The sequence below is a fragment of the Sorex fumeus genome, unplaced genomic scaffold, assembly GCF_029834395.1.
Source record: "Sorex fumeus unplaced genomic scaffold, SorFum_2.1 ptg000131l, whole genome shotgun sequence".
Lineage (NCBI taxonomy): Eukaryota > Metazoa > Chordata > Mammalia > Eulipotyphla > Soricidae > Sorex > Sorex fumeus.
The window spans coordinates 14,157,278-14,173,113 of record NW_026606188.1 but is presented as its reverse complement, the minus strand read 5'-3'; the positions used below and the strand labels follow the sequence as shown (position 1 = coordinate 14,173,113).

Sequence of the window (15,836 nt, the reverse complement as noted above, 5' to 3'; positions counted from 1 at the left end):
ACAAAAGTCCTCAACTAAATAGGGATGAAATAAATGTTCCTCAAAATAGCAAAGGCCATTTAGCACATGCACAGCCAACGTCTAACTCAACAGCAAAACCCTGAAAATTCCCTCTGAAATCAGGCATAAGGACATGTAATTTCACTAATATTATTAAATCTATTTGTATAAGTTCATGCTGCAGCAATCAAACTAGAAAAAAAAGTAAAACAAAGGTATCAAATTAAAACTGTCACTATTTGCAGATATGATAATATACATAAACGTCTCTAATGATGCCAAAAAAATCTCTTAAAACAATATACCAAAGCAGCAAAATAGTACTCTACAAAATCAATTCATAAAATTCTATTGCATTCATGCAAATAAACTAAAATCAACTCCACTTAAAATTTTGGCTCTGGTGCTATAATTTGTTTCTTATTAAGGGGTATTCATTAACAATGCTCCACTTTCTCTAGCAGTACTTCACTGAACTGTAATAGGAAGTTTTGGCAACAATAACCACTTCTCTAAGTACAGTGTATTCAATGTGACACCCACATGTGGTGTATACCCTCGGTGATCACAGACACTGTCAATATGTCAGTGGATCAAAACATCAAACACCTAGAAAGTGTAGTCATTATTGAAAGAAAAAGGAGACCAGTAAATGAAAAATATTACATGTTCCATGAATCGAAAGATTAATGCCTTCAAAATGGGAGCCAGAGAGGTAGTTCAGTGCGTCAGGGCTCTTGCCTTGCAAGAGACTGACCAGGATCCCATATGATACCCAGAGTTCCACCAAGAGTCATCCCTGAGCACACAGCCAGGAGTCATCCCTGAGCACAGTTGACGGTACCTCCCAAACAAAACAAAACAAAACAAAACATAAAAACACTGTCAAAATCCAAATCATTATACTAACTCAAAAACCCAGGAACATTGTGATGACATTCTTCAAGAACTTCAAACAAACTCCACTGAAATATATATGGGCTACTGAAACTCCCCAGATTACCATGATCATTCTGAGAAAAAAAAAGAAATGGGGGACAGAAGTGATAGTAAAGCAGGTTGGGCTCTTGCCTTGCTTGCAGCAAACCTAGGTTCAATCCCTGGCACTACATACGGTCTCCTGAGCCCTGCCAGGAAAGATTCCTGAGATCTGAGCCAGGATAAGACTAAGCACCACCAACATGGCCCAAAACCTGTTATCCCACACCCCCACCAGAAAAAAAGAAGGAAATAAAAAAATTGGGAGGTATCATGTTTTCTAATTTAAATTATACTAATATACAACAAAGCTATAGTAACAAAAAGTGTGCTGCACTCTCAGAAAGATATACTTAGACTAATAGAACAGAACAGAGAGCCCAGAGATAAACTCTTAGATTTACAAAGAGTTATTCTATGACAAAGGAGCATAAAGTGGAATAAGGGATGTATCTTCAATAAATGGGATGGGAAAACATGCCAAAAGTGAAAATGCGGGGAGGCGAGTTAAAATGGGGACATTGGTGCTGGGAACGTACCCTGATGGAAGGAAGGATTTTGGAACACCGACTAATCTTGAACAACTTTGTAAGGGACTTCTTAGTGATTCAATTAAAAAAAATTTTTAATAAAAATGAATCTTTACCTCACATCATACACACATGTTAATTCAAAGTGGATAAAAGGATCTTAAGATAAGACCAGAACCCATATATAAATGTTATTACATCAAATTAAAACATTTTTACAAGGTAAGTAATCTCAGACCAAAGTAAAAATAGTAAGAACAGGCTGGTATACAAGGAACCCATGAAGCTTAGCAGCAAGAAAAACACAACCTCATCAAAAAATAGAAAGAAAAGATGAACAGATATTTTCCCCAAAATGACATCTGGATGGTCTTATGGAAGTGTTCATTACCACTTATAGTATCAGGAAAATGCAAATCAAAATGATGAGGTATCCTCTCCTATCAGTGAAAATGACAATTATCCAAAGGGCCAAAAACAGCCTGCATCGACATGGACGAGATAAAAAAGGAATCTTCAGTGTTGGTTGGAATGTTTGGTTCGAACTCTATGGAAAACAGCACAGTGATTTCTCAAGAGAGCTCTCATATGACCCATCAATTCCTTCTTGACATCTACACCCCAAACACAAAAAGATTAGTCTGAGAAGATGTACATACACCACACACACACACACACACACACACACACACACACACACACTCTCATTATAGTTCTAAGTACAATAGTCAGGATACTGAAAGTATTCAGATTTCCAAATACATGAATGTTTAAGAAGTTGTGAGTTATAAATGCAGCGGAATACTACATATCCATGAGAAAAGACTGAAATGTTGCAGGAATGGATATTGAGGGTATCAAGTTTATGTGAAATAAGCCAAAAGGGCAAAAGTCAAAGGATTTCACTCAGTATACGGAGAAACAAAAATAAAGCAAATAAACAGTAGCAAATGCTAACAAATCCTGGGTGCCAGATTACAGAACTGAAAACTCCAAGTCAATGGGCAAGGGTATGGGGGATTCAGGGGGAACAATGAGGTGGGCTGGGGCACAGGGACCCATGGAGAAATAATGAGGTGGACCAGGGCATGGAGGACACATGGAGGTAATGAGAGTTGGACAGGAAGTTAAACTCCGACCTCTGATACAGTCCCCCCTGTCTGCCAAGAGTGATTTCTGAACACAAAGTCAGGAGTAAGCAGTGGGCACTGCTGAGTCTGTCCCAAAATTTAAAACAAAAAAAGCATTATGCCAGTTGCCAGTCTAATTCATTTTTTTTGGGTGTGTGTGTGTCATGATTGGAATAATCCTTCCAAATGCTAAGATGCTTTCTTGCTCTGGTTTATAAGTACATAAAATGTTTGATCAACTGCTTGAGAGCATGATTGTGTAGGTGTAGCAGAGAAAGCTAGCAGAACAAAGACCCTGAGGATAGCACTGGACCATCATCCTAAACTGGCTACCTGACTTTTTCACAGACAAAAAAAAAAAACCACACAGATAAGATGTTGTCTGTTTGAGGCTGGGATTACTAGCAGCCAATTCAATCCCCAACTCATGTACTTGTACAAAGGGGCATTTTTCTCAAGATCTGAGTAAACAGTATACAACAGTCCAAGAACAAGGGAACAACCAGTGTGAAATGACTCTTTGCTTCTCATTCCTAACTTATGTTTCTTAAAATATCTGGGCTAATGAGTTGATTATTGTTTATGACTTTTCAATGAAGCAAAGCAAATTTATAAATGTCAAGCACTTGAGAATTATTATTGCATCTTATTTCTCTAACATGCAATTTTGTATGGGAATGATTTTATATGCTAAAAGTAATATAAGACATATGGAGGAACTAATGATAGGCCTTCTGGAAAAATTACAAGATAGAAAATGTCCTGTAGTAAAAACTCAATGATTTGTACCCATATCTCTCAAGATGGCAATCAAACAGACAGCAAGCAGGAGGTGGAGAATAATGACTCAGTTCTATTTCTTCTTAGAGCTCCTTCCAGTCTGACTCTGAGCAGCTTCACTTTCCCTTCTTTCTGATGGGGCCACCCCTAGAGGTGCATGGGGACTATGCAGTGCAGAGGACAAAGCCAGGTGCATGGGGACTATGCAGTGCAGGGGACAGAGCCAGCCCTTGGAGCAACCTACACGCCCTAGTCGCACTTTTGAAGCCTAAAAAGAGGAGTAGGTGAAAAGCGAAAATCAATACCTTGGCCTTACTTTCAAAAATGCTTTCTATGGAAGACATACCAACACCATTATCATCTTATAAGTGTTTCCACTATGTGCCAAGTATCTATCTATAGACATAAGAAAGATTAAAATATAGTCAGGACAGACCCTCAAATATATGTACATTTAACCTTTGATGGTGGCTGGTCCTGGAGGTCTTCGGCTGCTGGAGCCCCGGTCGGGGCGGGGAGGAAAGCTCGACCCGCTCCCCTCCAAGGGGTCCCGGCGAGGGACACCCAGGCGCGGGGGCAAAAGACAAGTTTTGGACAAACTTGCAGGCTATCGAATGTAGCCTGCCCACAGGGCAGAGTCTGGCAAACTCCCAGTGGCGTACCAAATATGCCAAATACCAGTAACAATGATGGGTCTCATTCTCCTAAAGAGTTGTGAATATAATCTCAGGGCTAGGATGAAAGAGACGTTACTGGGGCCTGCTCGAACCAATCGACGATTAACAGGATGATGAAATGATGAAATGAAATGAAAACCTTTGATAAAGAGGCAAGAAGTATGAACTGAAGCAAGGAAAGCTTCTTGTACAAGTGGTGCTGGGACAAACATGGAAGAAAATGTAAGCAAAGTTTACACTGAAGCTAAAGGTATCTTCAAAGATCAAATATCACTGATCAAGCAAGTGGAAGCAAAGATAAACAAATGGGAAGACATTAAAGTAAGACACTTCTACAACTAAAAAAGAAATGGTGTCAAGATACAAAGACAGTTCACGAAATGGGAAAAATTGTTCATACAATACCCCTCTGATGGGCTGAAGCGACAGCACAGTGTGTAAAGCGTTTGCCTTGCACAAGGCCAACCACGGTTCGATTCCTCCACCCGTCTCGGAAAGCCCGGCAAACTACTGAAAGAATATCTCACCCACACAGCAAAGCCTGGCAAGCTCTTGTGACGTAATGGATATGTCAAAAACAGTAACAACAAGTCTCACAATTTGTTGTGAGATGTTACTGGTGTCTGCTGAAGCAAATCAATGAACATCGGGAAGACAGTGATACAGTGCTACAGTGTTACCCCTGATAAAGGGTTAATATCAAAGTTTATATAGGACACTGGTAGAATTACAAAAAAAAAAATCTCCAACCCCATCAAAAAATGGGGAGACAAAATGAACAGAAACTTCCTCATAAAAGAAATACAAATGGCCAAAAGGCACATGGAAAAATGCTCTTTGTCAGTAATAATGAGGGAGATGCAGATCAAAACAACAATGAGATATCTCAAACCAGAGACTGGCACACATCCAAAAGAACAAGAGCCACCAGTGTTGGCGCAGATGTGGGGAGAAAGGGACTCTCTTTCATTGTTGGTGGGAATGCTGACTGATCCAGACTCTTTGGAAAACAGCATGATAGACATTGCTCAAAAGACTAGAAATTGAGCTCCCATTTCACCCAGCAACAACACTTCTGGGAATATACCCAGAGCCCCAAAACACACAGCAAAAACCCAATATGCACTTCTATGTTCATTTTAGTACATCCGCAATAGCCAGAATCTTGAAACAACCCCAGTGGCCGAGAACAGATGACTGGATAAAGAAACTGTGGTACATCTATACAATGCAATACTATGCAGCTGTTAGCATGAAGTAATGACATTTTCTTATGAATGGATTGAAATGGAAAGTATAATGTTGAGTGAAATGAGTCAGAAGGAGAGGGACAGGTATAGAATGGTTGCATTCATTTGTGGGATACAAAAAATATACATAAAGTATAATACTAATATCCAAGGTGAGGCTAAACAGGGGTCAGGAGGATAGGTCAATGATTGAAAGCTACTCACAAGGGCGTGTGTGTGTGTGGGGGGGGGTGAAGGGCACAGGTAAATGCATATACCTGATAACCTTTCATTATCTGTATTGCAAATCATAAGGTCCAAAAGGAAAAGGCTAGCGAGAGCGAGAGAGGGAAAGAGAGAGAAACAGAGCGAGAGAAAGAGAGAGAGAGACAGAGAAGAAAAGTGCCAGCCATAGTGGCAGGTGGTGGGATAGGGGTCAAGAGGGAAACTGGGATCACCGGTGGGAGGAAAAGTACACTGGTGAAGGGATGGGTGTTGGAATATCATATGACTGAAATCCAATTATGAACAACCCGGGTTCAATTCCCAGCATCCCAAACAGTCCCCTAAGCACCGCCAGGGTTAATTCCTGAGTGTAGAGCCAGGAGTAACCACTGTGCATCACCAGGTGTGATCCAAAAAAGAAAAAGAAAAAGAAGAAAAAAATATGTATATCTATTAGAAAAATAAGTGTATATCACTGTGATTCAATTTAAAAAAATAGAAAAAAAATAATAAAAATAAATCACCATTGGAATACATAAGGATACAAGTCAACCAATAAAACCAACAATATTTTTGCCCAAATTTCTCCAAGGAATTCCAAACCGTACCATCAAAATACAAAAAACAAAAACAAAAAAAAAAACTCACACATAATATAAATAAAATAACATAAATCTAATTAAAATTCATCTACTCAGCATCAGTTGATTCAGATTGCTAACTTTGTATGCTTTGCACACTTTTCTATACTTTGTGTGTTGGGGACCAAAACTAATGGCCTTACATATGCAGTCTCTGCTCAACCACCAAACTGCTTCTGTAGATGCTCTTTACTTTTCACAGAATGTTTATAAACCAGAGACCCACTTTTTGTTTGGTTCTTCATTTTCCTTAATTTTTTCAGGGGTGTGGGAGCCACACATGGAAATGCTCAGGACTTTCTGCTGGCAGTGCTTGGGAGACCATACGTGCTAAAGATGCAACCAGGGTCCGCTGTGGTTGGCAGGCACCGTACCTATCTACTATACATGTCTCCAGCCCGGAGATCAATTTGGAAATTGATTATACACGTGTGTATCTCATATACATAATATATACTTCTATTTATATATATAAATATATACATATATATCACACATAAGCAGTTTGAAATAATTTAAATAATCATCAAAGAACACCATTATCACAGAGATATCTGGAATAAAGTCTAGACGACAGTCGAAATTCTTTCACAATGTAGGAATTGTGTCTGCACAAGTTCCATTGAACTGTTATCTGAATTTGCAAGATAATGCAGAATCTTAAATTTTTTAAAAGTTCATTTGTATTACCTGGTACCATAATCCACAACCACCCAGTCCTTTGCGGTTCCTGCTATAGCATCATGATGTTGAAATAGTCCCAAATTCCTTCTGGCTTCTGTCAGTGCCGTGTAAAGGGGTGATGAAAGAAACTGACTTATCTCATATTTCTCAGCTTGCTTCAGGGCGAGATAGTATAGAATTTCAGCAGCCCTAATACATAAAACAATCACAGATTTTTATTTCAAAACAAATATTTTAGTTAAATATCTTAAATGTTTACTTACTGATACGGTTTTTAGCTGCTTTTAAATAATACACAATTTTGGTGTGATTTATAATCTTTCAATATTTCAATAGGCCAATAATGATCAATCCATCATATCTTAATTCCCTCCACTCAAAAACTTCTTATGTGAACTTATATTAAGGCACTGGTAGTTCTAGATGAGCCTATAAGAAATCAATATCCATAAGGTAGGGCAATATCCACTGGTAGTCAATATCCACTATTCATAGGCTTACTGATGGCTGGACAGTGAAGAGAGCTCCACACAACAGTAAGAGATTTATAAATAATTCCATCCTTTCTTCTCCTGTGCATACAGAAGGAGGGACAGTGGGAATACTGAATCCTCACAGGACGAGGGACACTGGAGACAGTGATGCCCACGGCTCAGTTAAGACTATGAGTTGATGATAAAAAAAAAAAAAAACAGAAAAACTATATTGTTGGGGCTGGAGCGATAGTATAGCGGGTAGGGAGTTTGCCTTCCATGCAGCCTGGGTTCGATTCCTAGCATCCCATATGGTCCCCTGGACACCACCAGGGGTAATTCCTGAATGCATGAGCCAGGAGTAACCCCTGTGCATTGCCAGGTGTGACCCAAAAAGAAAAGAAAAAAAAATCCTATATGGAGATTTTATCAAAATAAACTAAAAGCTAGTAATATATAAACTACCTTTCTCACTTTTTAACAAAAGAAATTTAACAAAAGTAACAAAAGGAATCCTTTAAGATTAGCCTTAAACAAGAATGTGGAAGATTTCCAATATTTACCTTTTCTCATCATGATAGTTCAGGGGAGGATTCTAAAAAGTTCTTTAAAAGAGACATGGTTTGAGGAAATAAAAATATAAGAAGATTCGCTGCGTCAAACTGTCTTTGACAAAGAAGAAAATCATCACAGCAACTTTAAAATGTATAAAAGTATTCAAGAGCCAAGAGCCGTTCATAACTTCCTGTGGGGAAGGGCTGGCTGGACATAGCCAGCTACTCCCGGCCTGTGTCTCTGAGTTACTCCTGGCGGTCTCAGAGGACCATCTGCGGGGAGGGCTGGGTGGACACAGCCACTCCCCTCAGCCTGTGTTTCTAGGTCACGCCTATGATGCCTATGGTCTCACAGGACCATCTGTGGTGCCGGGACCAGCCTCAGACAGTTGCACGCAAGGCGAGTACTTTAGCTTCTGTATATCTCTCTGACCAAGTTCAGAGTACATTTTGTGTGTGTGTGTCGGGGGGGGGGGGGCGCACCTTTAAATTGTTGAAATAACAAAAAGTGAAAAGATACTAAATAACTTCCACTTTTAAATCCTATCCTTTCTGAAATTTATTGTATGAGAATCATTAGTTAAAAAATCCGTTCATACCTGTTCAGATATATTAATAATGAATGTTCATGGTTTCATTATTACTTTTGGTTTAAAATAATATCGACAATGGTTTCTCATGGACAGTGCTACAAGAACACACCGGTCACCAGCATACCCACCTCCCTCCCCCAAGGACCCAACACCATGACTATTATTTTTTTCAAATTTCCTAGAGAAACTTTAGTCCACAGAGAACTACATTTAGTTTAAAGCAACACCGTGATTTTAAAGGATACATAGACATTTGATATTAAAAAAAAGAAACAAGCTAATTTTAAGACTTATTTTCAATAACTTCCCATTTTGTCAACATTATTTACAAATAATCATTAGGATAATCTGCAACTATTACCAGACAATAAACCTATTTTCAAATAAATTACATTTGAAATTCACAATTTTAGTATAGGATTTTTTTTATTTTTATGGTAGAATTTTCAAAATATATTGCCTAAAGTATTTACATCATTTTAAATATGCTCAGTAAATATAAACTGAACAAATATTCAAAACTCTTGCCAGAAAATACTAGCAATTCAAAGAAAAAGCATCCAAGCTCTAAAGAAACTATTATTTAGCACTTTCTATTCTTTTTTACATTCAGAATACACAGCAGATATAGCACATCTGAACAGCACTTGTTTATATGTTTGTCTGCTGTTTGAGGCCACACCCACTAAGGCTCAGGGCTACTCTGAGATAGCACTTCTGGATCATAATAGTGGTGACCAAGGGGTTACACTGTGCTCCAGCGCTCTGAACATTCATATTTATTTTCCATACAAATTTACCATATACATTCATTACAGCCATACGGAATTACCTGGCATAAGCACTATTCACAATTATCAGAATCACTCAGGACAAGAACTGAGTGCTGAAAGGAGATGAATAACCTCCCAGTATCTATTTCAGAGAGAGAGAGAGAGAGAGAGAGAGGTTTTTGCCATTGGGGTGGGTGAGAGGGAAATAGGACATTCGTGATGGGAAATGTACAGTGGTGAAGGGGCAGGTGTTGGAACACTGTATGACTGAAACCCCATCATCAACTTTGTATCTGTGTATTTCATGATGATTCAATAAGGAAGGGAGGGAAGGGAGGGAGAAAGGGAGGGAGGGAGGGAAGGAGGGAGGGAGAAAGGGAGGGAGGGAAGGAGGGAGGGAGGGAGGGAGGGAGGGAGGAAGGAAGGGGAGGGAGGGAGGGAGGGAGGGAGGGAGGGAGAAAGGGAGGGAGGGAGGGAAGGAAGGAGGGAGAAAGGGAGGGAGGGAGAAAGGGAGGGAGGGAGAAAGGGAGAGAGGGAGGGAGGGAGGGAGGGAGAAAGGGAGGGAGGGAGGGAGGAAGGAAGGAAGGAAGGAAGGAAGGAAGGAAGGAAGGAAGGAAGGAAGGAAGGAAGGAAGGCAGGCAGGCAGGCAGGCAGGCAGGCAGGCAGGCAGGCAGGCAGGCTTACCATATATGTCAAGTGTTATTTTTTAATTTTATTTCAAGTATCATGGTTTACAAAACTGTTAATTTTAGGGCTTCCTGCATGACGCAGTCTCTGTCTGCTCCCCTCCCCACTGTCCCAGTGTCCCAAGCCTTGAGCTCCTTCCTACTTCCCTCCTGCCTCCCTGTGGTAGATTCCTACTAAGGATTCCTACTCAAGAGCAGTTCTAGTTCCCGTTGCCTCTGGGTGTTTGTTATACCCCTATTGTGTTTATTTTCTCACAGGAGAGATCATACTGTGTCTATCCCTCTCTGTCTGAGTAACTTCACTTAAAAAATCCACCCACAGAGAGAAATTACATGATTCTACATTTTTAAAAAGGTGAATAGTATTCCATTGTACATATCTACCAATGTTTCTTTATCCAATCCCAAATGTTAGTCTTGAGGAATAACAATGACACATCAGTACCAAGAATAAAACAAAACTCTGTATCAGAGTATATAATCCCTGGAGAAATTAATGAATTTTATAGATTTTCTAAACACATTCTATTTCCACTAGCTTATAGAAGGTATATGTATGATATAGCTTCACTTTTAACACTGAGATTTATCATGAAAATTATGAATCAACACGAACTTTTAATTTGAACTGAGTTGAAAATATATTTCTCATGGAGATGAATGGGTGTGTTGGGTGCTCGAATGACGCACCCCTCAGGGCAGTCTGATGACACGGGGGACAGTTTCCCAGAAATAATCCCCTTCAGTTTCTAGGAACATAAATTTTTCACCGTGGTAGTCACAGGACAGATTTTACAAAAGTGCCATGATACAAGCTTCTGAGAGTCTACATGAGATGTGAGACTCAGCGTGCTCTGTGCCCGCCATCAAGTGCCAATATACCCCCATCACTGTCCACAGGCCCCACACCGTATCACAGAATGTGCCTCAGGTAAGTGACTAAGAACTGAGGTGAAGCTTCTTATATTCTTCCATATGGAAAATAAACGAGCTCTGGGGTTTGAACTCTGGGATCCACATGCACAGCCCTACTTTCTCCTTTGATCTTCACACCTATTTCAGCAATTCAGTTAACTATCCATAGAAACATCTGATTATGTCCCAGCATATTGTCACAGCATGCAAAAAATGAAGATGATTAGAAAATATAAATACAGAGTACAAGACACATAAAATTACAAGAACTGCTGAGAAAAAAACCCATGTAATAAGTGAATTATGCTTTAGAGATATATCTGATTGTACAATTTCAAAATGACAGTAAGTAAATTCTAGCTGCATAAAAGCGACATATTACATATGACTCTACCAAAAGACTCTTACAACAGAAAAGACAGCATCAAGAGACGGAGCTCTCCCCAGCACACATACCTTATATGGGACTCTAATATCCGATCTAATCGCTTGTAAAAGGGCCTGGAGGTGAAGTAGCCACTCCAGTAATGGTCATCTCGGTCAGCGTATGTGAAGAAATCTCCACTTGCCACAGGGAACAGGCCAGGCTTATTCTTGGCATTTTCTATCTCTTCCTTATTCAAGGCATCAAAGTAATCAGACAAAGTCCCAAACTGGATCTAGTAAAAAGACAAAAGTGACACTTCAATTATTTCTCTCCATCCTGAAATGACTTCTAGCACTGAAAAGTCACATACAAGGGGCCTGGAGCCGGAGGACACTGGGGAGTGCGCTTGCCATGCACACGGTTGACCGGGTTCAATCCCCAGCAGCCCACAAGGTCCCCCGAGCCTAGCCAGGAAGATTACTGAGTGCAGAGCCAGGAGTAAGCCCTGAGCACTAGTAAATGTGGCCCCCAAACAAAAATACCACAACCTCACCCAAAAGATAACCACTAAACAGGAAAGATTATAAACATTTACAATGAGCTTTCAAGTCAAGACATATATGCAGTTCAGATTTTACAAAACTCGAATGCAAAAGGAGAAAAGTGGGCCAGAGAAATAGCTTAAAAGATCATGTTTTGCATGTATGAGACCCTTGGTCCAACCCTGGGTTCAACTGCATACCCTCTGAAAATCTGTGTCCGCCACTATGAGCACTGAGCAGTGAACAGTGAACTGGTGTCCAAGCAACACCCAGAGTGGTTCTTAGCAACTCTGGGAGAGCAAGAACACAGCAGGGAGGGTGCTGGCCTTATTCACAGCCAGTCTGGGCTCAATACCCAGCAACCTATATGGCCCCTGGAGCCTGCCAGGGCGATCCCTGAGCACAATGCCGGGAGTTCTTACACATACTTGGCTGTGTCACCCCCACGCTAACTTCACACAGGCATGGTCCGTTCATTCGCATCAGGCTCCAAATTAAACTAATGGAGGAAGATTTATACACATCAGACACCAGAAGGGCTATTTAGATGAACAAATGTGAGGATATGAAAATTTCTTACATGTCTCTAGAATTTTAAAATGTGCAAGAATCACAGCACGGAATAACGCAGAGACGAGAATCATAGGAAAGGAGCAAAATGTAGAGACTGATTGGATCAAATGTTTCCGAAGTCTGGAAGAACAGCTCTGCTAGTAACTGAGCAACTACGCCAGAGCCATGCGCACATACACACAGTTCCTGCACCTCCCACGCTTCCTCAGTTTGACCTTTTGTAAGGAAGACAGAAGACACTTTAAGAACAGCAAGTAATTTTTTTTAAAAAAACAGGACTTCGTCTACCAGCAGGTAACACTGAATAAAAACTCCTAAGACATGAACCATACGAACTGCAAGGTTGACTGTTCAATCTTACTAGTTTCTGAAAGCTTCTCCAGAAAAGGTCTTAGCAATAATTTAAATAACCAATATATAATCCATACTGAGTCCCAACTAGTGTACGAAAACCAAGGGAAAAATGAAACACCCTGAGAAACCTTTACCCAGATATTTAAAGGTAATGGTGTTACAAATGCACTGATTGGAGGGCAGGTGGGGTGGGAATATGCTCCTGTTAGTAACAGCAAGCTCCTGATGTTGTTGGTCCCTACTTCCACATGCGCTCACAAAGATAGAAATTGAGAGTCCTTTAGAGTCCATTTGGCAAAAAAATAATGGAATGGCTGAAAGCAGTCAACAGCACCCTAGCAGGGCAGTGGGGCTGGCAGAGTCCACCTCCCATGCTAATGCATGATGGACGATGTCTGTGGGTTGTGTCATAGTGAACAGGGTTCTGAGCAAAAGCCTTCAAAACATGATGGAAGACGATGTGCTTATCTGTCACCTCTCCACTATGCGGGCAGAATTTCAGTGAGAAGTAAATTGGGGCAATTGTGAGAGCCTCTTGGGCATTTCTCTGGTTTTTAAAAACATTAAGTTTCAACTACAGCATCTATTCTTATTTTGGTTTCACCAGTCTAGGCCAAACTGCTTTATTTGTCTCTCAGTTCCCTTATCCATAAGCAGAGATTATAGTACCTTTGAAAATTAACCAAAGGGGCCGGGGTGATAGTACAGTGGAGGATGCTTGCCTTGCATCGGGCCTACCCAGGTTCGACCATTGCTATATCAACTGGTTCCCAAGAACTGTCAGGAGCGATTCTGAGTGCAGAGCCAGGAGGAAACCCTGAGCATTGCCGAGGTCATAAACCGTTTCCCGTGGGAAATAAGGAAAAAAGAAAAGAAAAGAAAAAGAACCAAAGACTTTACTAAATTAAAGTATAGCACTTTAAAAACCTAGTACTGTAGCACTGCTCATCGATTTGCTCAAGTGGGAACCAGTTAACGTCTCCATTGTGAGACTTGTTTTTACTGTTTTTGGCATATCAAATATGACACGGGGAGCTTGCCAGGCTCTGCTGTGCGGGGAGGATACTCGCGGTAGTTTGCCAGATTCTCCAAAAGGGATGGAGGAATCGAACCCAGGTCGGCCACATGCAAGGCAAAAGCCCTACCTGCTGTGCTCTTGTTCCAGCCCTTAAAAAGCTTAATAGCTAATAAGCACTAGTAATATTGTGTTACTTCTCAACTGCAAGTCTACGCTGATTATAATAAAAGGTAAAGGCCCTCCCATTGATCGTCGATTTGCTCGAGCGGGCCCAGTAATGTCTCCATTGGAAACTTTGTTGTTACTGTGTCTGGCATATCAAATACTCTCAGTAGCTTGCCGGGCTCTCCGAGAGGGGCGGAGGAATCGAACTCGGGTCGGCCATGTTGGCCGCTTGTAAGGTGAACGCCCTACCTGCTGTGCTATCGCTCCAGCCCGATTATAATAAACGAAGTGTTAATCATTTTCTATAGCACATATTATAACATAGGGAGCAGAATATAAGTATGTGTGTGAACATAAAAGTCAGATATACAAAGACATTTCACATGAATTGAATCGGTTCAGGTGAACTCAATCAAGCATTCAAATTGATAACAGAAATATTCAACAATCTAAAAATTTCTGATTTCCTCACTTATATAATGAGGGCTTTACAGTAAACATTTCTTTCTATTTTAAATTTTCATATTCTCTGGCATGTTTCTAACAACATATACCCTTTTAAGATACTTAATTTCTGACACTGCCCAGGATGAAAATAATTTATTTATTTATTTTTTGGGGGGGTGACACTGTTCTGTACTCAGAGACCACGTCTCATAGAGCTCAAACATCAAACTCATGCTGGCTGTGTGCTAGAAAAGCACCTTACTCTGTGTGCTTTCTCTCTAGTTCCCAAAGATAATTTTTTCTTGCTAGTTTTCCAAAGCCAAGTTTAAGTGGCCTTTGATTCTTTCTCACAAACTTAATTCAATCTTAAAGGACTGCATATAATTTTTCACATGTGAGGTTAGCTTTAAAAGGAAATGCTTAAAATAAATTTTTCTATAATCCTTTGTTGGCTCAAAGAAAATAATTGGATGCCTAAAACCAAAACCAAATAAAGATGCCAAAATTATTTTATTATTAAAAGGCAGTACATCATATCTTCTGTGAAACAACATTATTTCAAGATTATTTCTAGATAAACTCCTCTATCAGGATACAGGAAAAATTACATAAATGATTCAATAAGAATAGATGTCACTCACAAATAGGCCATCTTGCTTATCACTGTTTTAGCCAACTTAACTCAAAGATTTTTATTTTTCATTTGAAGAATAATAAATCAGTACTCTCAAATTAGGCAAAACAACTTTAAATATCCCACAGAGAACAGGTATAACTGTTCACATGGGGTGGGGGGCGATGGTTTAAAAGCTCTTTAAAGGGTCAAAAATTCTGGTAAAGAAAATAATTACAACAAGGTTCCTGGGTACAGTGCATAATGTAAAAATCAGTTTTATTTTTATACAGGGAAGAGACCAGATTTATCAAGATATGGCCCCGAGCCCTTCAGGAGCGACTCATAGTCAGAGCAAGGAAGAAGCCTGGGCCCGAGGGGCAGGCTGAGACAGAACAACAGCATACTATTTTCAGATCAGGAAAACCTGGACAGGGATATTGAATCAGCGATCACTTTTACTTGAGACGTGCTGTCTTGGTCTTTCTGACACGGGCACACATACTACAGTGGCTGCAGACAAACAGGATGACGCCTGAGATACACTAAGGAATCACCCAGGGACAGGAAGGGGTGGAACTGGAGAGCTGTCAGCGGGGCCTCATGGCCGTCTCCATCAGCCTTGGAGTGCGTGAAGGAGCACACTCGCTCTTTGCAAACTTCAAGGCATACTTTAAATGTGTCTTAAGTTACAAAAAAGGAGTAGAAACTATACAGGCCAACGATTAATTTTAGCTATCTGATTTAAGGAAGTACTATGTGTTCTAGATGAAAGACACTTGTTCGTAATATTCATAGCATGTCCCTCTGTGTCTGTGTGTCATACAGCTGTATCACAAAACGCTCAACTCTCAAGTGTAGAGAAACAGGACGGACACCACTGAGAAAC

The 15,836-nt window shown here is 40.3% G+C and overlaps 1 protein-coding gene across 1 annotated transcript in view; it reads right to left on the bottom strand.

Moving 5' to 3' along the window:
- Window positions 1–15,836, bottom strand: part of MAN2A1 (mannosidase alpha class 2A member 1) — a 205,571-nt gene that overhangs the window by 83,701 nt on the left and 106,034 nt on the right. The window contains exons 9-10 of the mRNA XM_056139074.1: window positions 11,325–11,527; window positions 6,881–7,063 (exon numbers count right to left, since the gene is read on the bottom strand). Of these exons, the coding sequence (XP_055995049.1) occupies window positions 6,881–7,063; window positions 11,325–11,527 (386 nt within the window). The remainder of the gene's footprint in view (window positions 1–6,880; window positions 7,064–11,324; window positions 11,528–15,836) is intronic.